The 8,593-nt window shown below is 31.5% G+C and overlaps 1 protein-coding gene and 1 long non-coding RNA gene across 2 annotated transcripts in view; one reads left to right on the forward strand and one right to left on the reverse strand.

Moving 5' to 3' along the window:
* LOC118204318 (cyclin-dependent kinase 2-interacting protein-like) overlaps nucleotides 1-697 on the reverse strand; it is a 27,736-nt gene extending 27,039 nt beyond the window's left edge. The window contains exon 1 of the mRNA XM_085818965.1: nucleotides 380-697. Within this exon, the coding sequence (XP_085675091.1) occupies nucleotides 380-525 (146 nt within the window). The 5' untranslated portion in view covers nucleotides 526-697. The remainder of the gene's footprint in view (nucleotides 1-379) is intronic.
* LOC118191331 (uncharacterized) overlaps nucleotides 1-4,362 on the forward strand; it is a 9,409-nt gene extending 5,047 nt beyond the window's left edge. The window contains exon 8 of the long non-coding RNA XR_015041723.1: nucleotides 3,911-4,362. This is a non-coding gene — a long non-coding RNA (uncharacterized LOC118191331). The remainder of the gene's footprint in view (nucleotides 1-3,910) is intronic.
* Nucleotides 4,363-8,593: the final 4,231 nt, after the last annotated feature.

Raw genomic sequence — 8,593 nt, forward strand, 5'->3', positions numbered from 1 at the left:
AGAAATAGGTAATGTCAGGCGTCATCATGTCAACATGAACAAGGGTAAGTTCAATTTTTCCTTTTGGCAGTTCAGAAGGCGCATTTCTGAAATCCAAGATGGCGGCCAAAAACTCGCCAAATTCAGCCAAGAGCCGGGTATCCGAAATGAGCCAAAATAGTTTTGCACCATTTCACAATTTTAATCTCATAATTTAGCATCTCTTAAAAGTACTGACCAAGGCAGATTATCAATTATTTGCTGAAAAAAGAATGAATACGAAAATGGGTAAACTGATGTTATAAAACGGGAAACACATTTTTTACATTAGTGAAATATTAATTAATATATAAATTCGCAAGAAATTATAATAGTTTAAAATCGTATTTGTATTACTCACAGTTCTTTATGTTTCAACTCACAAAACCGACTAAATATGAAGCCCGCCTCTGAAGAATTACGTCTCCATTTCTGCACCTTATTATACAAATCAATACAACAATCTTGAACAATGCGCGCATTTCCTGTCAGTCTCGAAGATGACATACTACTTGAAAATTTTAACAATAAAACGATACTCGTCGAAAAAAAATTTTAACGCCAGTACATTGTCAACATACAAACACAACCTGGTCACCATTCACTTACTATACGAAAATCTTAAGGCTCCTCTAAACCAGGCTGAATCACCAACTTTTCTCTCTTGGCGAGGGAGGGAACGCGCTACCAATTTTGGCGCGTTTATCGCACACGCTGGCTGAATGTCTGCTGTTTTTTTAAAGATTTATTTTATAGACGCGCGGCATTCAGCGCACATAAACTTTTCGGATAATTTATTAATTCTCGAATAGTATATAGACGTTTTCACTTAAATAAAAATTTCGCGTATATTTTGTAAACATAGTCAAAATAACTTATTCTTTAGATGTTTCAGTTTTGTTAGCAGACTAAAATAAATAAGATATGAATAAAAACTTTCAATAGTGTCAAATGGGGAAATAGTTAAAGCGTAGAGTGTGCAAATAAATTTATCTTAATGACATTTTAACAAAAATTTCCATAAAAACACTAAATTCATACTAAAAAAATAACTTAAGAATATGTTTTCATTTTAGTCTGAGGTATATGGAAATAATTGTGCAAGACTCTGAAGAAACACTTTCTTTTAAATGTGTGAAATATTTCATAACATATATGGAAGAAGAATTCTGTGTTTTGGATGATTTTCACCAAATGTAATATAAATACGAACTAGAAACCGAAATAAAAAGTCCTTCCTCTCCAATCAGATCACCTTTGTGTTGCATTGTATTTGTAATACTTCTAAAAATCCAATTTTTACCTAAATTAAAAAACAGTTATTCCATAAAAGATAATAAATTTGAACGTATATAGAATGAATTTTGTAATTTGAGTTATGTTACAAAATAATTCATAGTTTATATATTTTATACTAATAATTTAGATAAAACCTGTCCAATTTAAGAATGTGTGTTAACCACATTCTTAAATTGTAAAAGGACGACTTAACCCCACGTAATTCATTTCAAAGCATAAAAGAAAGCTTATTTTCTATTTTACACAGCAACAGCATTTTCATGCAGTCAAGGTTTTTTAATTGCTAGTTATTATACATAATACTTAATTTTTAACACATTCTTATTAGAAAGCATAACTAAGAAACTTCTTTTTAAAGCACCACAGTGATTGCAAAGAATGTCGTTAAATTTACAAAAGTATTGAAGATATATTGAACAGCATTATAACAAGAAACTACTGTACAAAATATGTAAATTTAGCATAATTTCTTTTTTAGTATTTGCATAGTTTCCTCCAAATGAACCTCAATGGGAAGTTATCTTGCGAAAATTTAAAAGTATTAAAATGGCCTCTATTTAAGATGTAACTGCATTTATAATTATTTTGTAATTGTGAATAGATTATATTATTGCAATTAGATTATGCACTTACAACATAATTGCATAAAGTAATGAAATTAAGAGTTCACAGATACAATGTAATATAATTACAATGGAATTATCTAAATTGTAATTATAATCACTTATTTAATACCACAATATTATTACAATCACAATGTAATTTAAATTGGGTACTATATTTGTATACCCTCCACTCAAAAGGAGGTACTGATAAGCCTGGAAGTTATTATCAACAAAAAGCCTGTTCAGGACAGTTTGATGACAATTTCCACCGGGCGAAAAGTACATTCTTAAGCCCAGGCAAATCATGACAATAAAAATCATTTAGTCTCATGATTCACTATATTTCAAACCCTAAATTTGAATTCTGCACCAAATTATTTACCTATATTTTAACATACTTTATGAATTATTAGAAGCGATATGGCAAATATCTTCTAAAAATAACTGTAAAATATTTGTATCCATTAATTGATTCAGATACACACTTTTATTATTTAAGTATATCAAAATAACAGTTTCATGTTCCTGAAATACAAAAATTATGAAAAAAGTTAAAAGTAATATTCTTAGAAGCATATGATATTAGTCACCAGCTGCAAAATAGTTAATTTTTTGCTCTAAATACAAGTTTATTACACAGTAGTCAAACGTGTAACTTAATAACATGTTATATAAAAAATTAATGATAATAAGTTTATCAGAAATGAATGAATTCTGCAAATAAACTTTCTGCATTTGAAAATTTTCTACACCTGAGGGAAGAAAGAGATCTAGTAAAATTAGATTTATTATAACTTCAGTTGGACCAAATACCTTCTCTCTCTATATATGCATCACTAAAGAAATAAATAAAATTATCATGCTTAAAAAACAGATGTACCATACCAGTTTTTTTCCCCTTGTTACCCTTTACATTGAGAAATAACAAACAGTACAACGCTGAAAAATACTATCCTTGAAATTTTGTTTAAATGAAGAAACACACACCATCTTTTTATTTAAGCATTACACTTCAAAAACAGATACACATACCAATTTATTTTCACTAGCCTTTATACTGATAACATGCCATATAAAAATGAAAAGAATTATCCTTGAAATTTAGATAAAATGAAGTAACACAATGGGAAAATTTATGCACACGGACATCTTTTCTCTATTGCATGTTGTCTGACATGATCCACAAGTGCCTAAAAATGTATCCAAAGAAACACATTTCAATATTAACAAAAAAATGTTTACAGATTAAAATTCATTTATTTCATACCAGTATTATAAAGATCATGCATGAAACAAATCTGCTTTCCCATACTTTTAAGTAAAACTTAACTGAAATTTTATACTGGAAAATATGCTATATTTCTATATATTAGAAACAAGAAAATAATACCATAATAATATACTCATAGCCTGGCAGAAAGTAACATATATAACATCAAACACAGAAATTTATATACTCGTAGCCTAGGAAAAAGTAATAAACACATAAATTATTTAATATAAAACCTACATACCTTCTAAAATTATTTTACTTTTTGTTTCTTACCGATGCTGATGAATATGAAACGTTATGGGCTATTTTGTTGACAAGATGCTGTGTAAGGCCTTTGCATCTAGTAATAAAAAAATTATCAATAATTACTTTCTTAAGATTACAGCATTCTGGCATGGCCACATGCGTACATTTATCAATTATTCTTTCAACTAATTCTTTTGTGATGGCTGATTGTAAACGAAGGAGTACATCTTTACATTTTTGAAATTCTCGTTCAGCTTCCCTACATATTCGATACATTCCTGAAGAGATGACCTTCAGTCCACCTTTATTGCTATGTTTGTAAGAATTGTGCGATGCTCGGGTATGTCAGGTTCCAGCATGTCCTCTGAAATGGTCATAGCTGTTTTACAATTTTCATATATGCTTTTTTTTTTCAACAACTTATTATATATGGCTCCTGCGATGTAATGTATATCATTTTCTTCCACAGCTGGGGGCAAGCGACGTTTCACTGCCACTGCAGAAGAGGTAGATGGCACTACAGAATTGGAGATAGGATGCAAGACCTCCTTTCTGATAGCAACCTCTAATTCAGAAGCATCAAAGAGGCTGTGGTCACTTTCAGAACAATAATTTGGATTATTGATATCTGAAATGAACTGTGATAGGCACACTAATTTCAGTGCTCTCTTGGCTTGCAAAGCAGTAGGCTTTGCACCCGACTTTCGTCTAATCTGTGAAAAGGCATTTTCCAGCGCATCTTGTGTCAACCTGCCTGGTAAGAAAAATGTAAACCCCTCGGAAAATAATTCTTTTGAGAGTTTCACAACACTCAATGTGCTCATAATAATGCCAGTTTGAAATGGCTTCCATGCTTTCCCAAACTGAACAGTTTCAGTCACATGAATGAATTTCAATAAAATATTAAATTTCTCATCTTGATTTTTGATAGTGATGCCTTTTTTTGGATGCCTTGCAGTCATAATTGTAAACCATTCTGCTACAAGTCTCAGCCACCATGCAGAAGTTAATGCTTCTTTTGCAACTTGGTGTAAAATAACTGCTTTTTCAATAGCAGCAGCTGTTTTTACAGAAAACAATTGCACAGCAGATGCCACATTCATCGAGGAAAAGTGTGTTGGGAAGAGATGAACTCTGTTCAAGTGATGTAGAGATCTCAGGGCAGCATCTGATTCTATCTCACTTGACCAGAGTCGTTTCACATACACTGAAGATACTATCCTCGATGGCAAGGCATGCTGCTGGCAAAATTCCTCTGGTAATATCATAATACTTGAAAGAAATGCATTTCTCATGTTTTTAATGAGATGTGGTACATCTGCAATACTGTGAATGAAAACATCAGGTCCTCCAATATTGTAATTTGTCTTCCTATCTGTCCTAGAGACAGATACATCCAATGACGACCACATTGCTCTGTTATTGCTTCCCATATCTGAAACAGAGGCTCTTACAGTTAAACCTATTTCTGTAGCTGCTACTACAGTTCTATGAATTAGATCTTTCATGTCAGAACCTGATGTTGAAGGCCCTGTTAATTCATTGGCAACAATCTGTTTCCATGATGTTTTAAGGCCTCTAAGCATTACAATATTGTAATGCTTAGCAACTGCAGGTTTTCCTAACATAACATTTCCAATGAATGACTTAGACGATGTATCAAAATCTTGATATGAAGCTATTTCCATTTCGTCAACTAAAAGGCAGCAGTTCCTATCAAGAGCATCCAATGAATGGACTTTTGTCTTGAGGGAAAAAAAACAAATTTTCTAAAATGCCGAAATTTATTTTTATTTCCCTAATCCTCCTGTTCAAGGTACTGTACGATGGTGCTGGATATCCAGTACTTCTGAGGTAATTATATCTATGTTTGCCCAAAGCAAATCGCATCTTCAGTCCTTTTATAATGGACTTTTCTGACCAGTTCCTTTTTGACTGCACAGCAAGGGCTCCTACTTGCTCATCGGACAAAAATGATGTCAATTTTGCATCTTTTTCTTGAAGCTGTTGCTCAAGGAATTCTATTTTTTTTAACAACTCTTCATTTGAAGCAGGTAGAGTTTCCTAAATTCAAAAAGAAATAGTAAACATGTTATGCTGTGATTATTTTTTTAAACAATGGTTGGATGAATTATATATTTGTAATAACAATGATTTTTTCAACAATTTTTTTGGAGAATATTAAATAATTTACCACTTCAGTATTTGGCTTAGGACATCTTACTTCTCTTATCCTCTTGTCAGTTACAGATGGTGGTGGATTTGGAATGCTAAAGAGTGTTGGTACTGCAGTTTTTCTTAGTTTTTTTCTATTTTTGCATAGTGACTCAAATTGAGATTCCTCAAAATGATCCTGTAAATACATAAAGTAATAAAAAAAAAGTATACAAAATAAATAAAAGTACAAAAAACAAACCACACAGTGAGGTTGTGCCAAAGGCAGCAAGCATGAACTGTAAGTAAGTATAGGCAATAAATAAATATGCAGGTAATTAAATTAGGCCAAGTATTATAAAAAACTGAAACAATAAACAAACCATGTCTAACATATCAGCAGCAGCATCTTGTAAGCTTGGGCAGAATTTAATTATCCAATATTTATTTTTTGCCTATAATTTAAAGTGTTCTTTAGAACATTATCCAAAAATTAAATGAAGTAGTGTTTTGCTATAACATTAAAAACAACTAAAATAAAACTTTATTATTTCTTGCTATAGTGTTCTTACAATAGATAAGAAAATAAGAGTTACAGATGGTGGTGGATTTGGAATGCTAAAGAGTGTTGGTACTGCAGTTTTTCTTAGTTTTTTTCTATCTTTGCATAGTGACTCAAATTGAGATTCCTCAAAATGATCCTGTAAATACATAAAGTAATAAAAAAAAAGTATACAAAATAAATAAAAGTACAAAAAACAAACCACACAGTGAGGTTGTGCCAAAGGCAGCAAGCATGAACTGTAAGTAAGTATAGGCAATAAATAAATATGCAGGTAATTAAATTAGGCCAAGTATTATAAAAAACTGAAACAATAAACAAACCATGTCTAACATATCAGCAGCAGCATCTTGTAAGCTTGGGCAGAATTTAATTATCCAATATTTATTTTTTGCCTATAATTTAAAGTGTTCTTTAGAACATTATCCAAAAATTAAATGAAGTAGTGTTTTGCTATAACATTAAAAACAACTAAAATAAAACTTTATTATTTCTTGCTATAGTGCTCTTACAATAGATAAGAAAATAAGAGTTCACTTCACCCAACTTTTAAGATACTAGGCCGATAAATACATTTATAATTAGAGCAGACTATGGTTCTTGTTATAATTGTAGTAATGTTTATTGCTCTAATTGAAATATTTAATTTTTAATTCTCTAATCATTCAAAACATAGCCCTAATTTTGGAGCACAGTGCCAACGTGCATTTTAAAAAGCATCAAGGCCAGTTTAAACGACAATTTTTTAAATTACATCGGCACAGACATATCCAATTAAAGTTATTAAAAACTCTAGAACGTAGTTCAGTAGCTTTCTGAATTTGTAGGCAATTTTTTATTTAGAGATGACAACACAAAATAACGCTTCAGAAAATATTATTTATCATGTATAAAAATCTGTTTTGTAACACAGATCAGTAATAACTGTTTATCAATGTCATGAGGATTTAATTTGACGAGATCACATTCTTTAGAAGTATCAAATTCATGAAAGGATTTTGGCTTGGCCTTTGAAATTCATCATTACAGGCAGATTTATTTGATTGTTATGCATGCATTAAACACTACACATACATTAAAAACACTACAATTATTTTTGAAAAATACACATGCAGTTTCACAAGTTTTCTGTGCTTATTTGAATGTTCTGCATTCATTTCTAAATCTTTACTCTTATTATCTTTTTAAAATTGCCAAATTGTATAATACTGTGATTATAAATATATGGTACTCGCAATTATTGAAGTCAGATTATATATATTTTGTCTCATACTATTCAATTTATTCTATTGACTTCAGATGTCAATGTCAAAATTCTGGAAGTTATTTTAACCAAGAAACAGTAGTGGGCACCGTGCATAAACAACTCATCTAACTTTTTAACAACAGTGATTATAAAATAAAGAAAAAAATTATATATCATTCCAACGATATTGCAACTATAGTATAATGTTACATATATCTTTAGCAAACATTCAGATTTTATCTTGACTTTCCAAATTATTATTTATTTTTTAATAAATTTCAATATGCTAATGATTTTCATGTTACATTAGTATTAAATTCCACAATTAGCACAGGAAAACAAAATCTGCGCTTTATATTAGAAGAGAAATTTCTTTTCCACATTCAAAACATCCACATTGGCGATGTTTGGCGACCGGTACATTAACCCTAGACTAATTTAATTATAGCTATTATTACAGAAATTAGCAGATACTCAGGTTATCGTACACAAGAATTTCACTTTACTTGCACATTATAAACATCAGAGAAGATATAAACTCTAAATGAAGGCGTAATTAACATTATACTTACTAAGCAAAGTTCAGCGCCTGGACCAGGTTTCCAATTGTCTCTTCGGCAATTATTTACCCATATTTTTCTTCTTTCTTCATTTTTAGGAAATTTTACCAATGTATGACCTTTCCGTGAATGATTTGAACAATTAATAGCTGCACATCCGCCCATTTTACACAAGAAAACACAAAAAATTGTTGCACCGTAACTACACAGCCGCCATTAAATCTCCCACTTGGGATCGCGAATGCCTGATGATTCAGCCTGGTATATAGGAGCCTTACCTGAGCCTGGAGCAATGTAGAGATGAGATAGACTGGTTGCTATGCAATAAACGTCACTTCCGCACGGAATTTCCACTTCACTTTCCGCCGACGGAATTTGAAGGGGCCAGACTCGCTCTACCTTCTGCTGTCGACTGGAAAGAGAATTCCGACTGGTTTTCCGATATCGATCTCGACCGGTGTCCAGACTAGACCCCTTGGAGAACACTCGTCGTATGCTCGCCGTTCGTAGGCGAGAGAGTCAAAATATCTTTGGCACTCCAGTACAGGAATCCCAGATCCACATACACATGCAGGTAATAGTCATCGCTATATTCCAGTTTGATCAGCATGGCCTTTTCTTTTCATCGTT

This window comes from Stegodyphus dumicola, chromosome 6 (assembly GCF_044657685.1).
Source record: "Stegodyphus dumicola isolate Sdum_Otavi_A_Nest chromosome 6, ASM4465768v1".
Lineage (NCBI taxonomy): Eukaryota > Metazoa > Arthropoda > Arachnida > Araneae > Eresidae > Stegodyphus > Stegodyphus dumicola.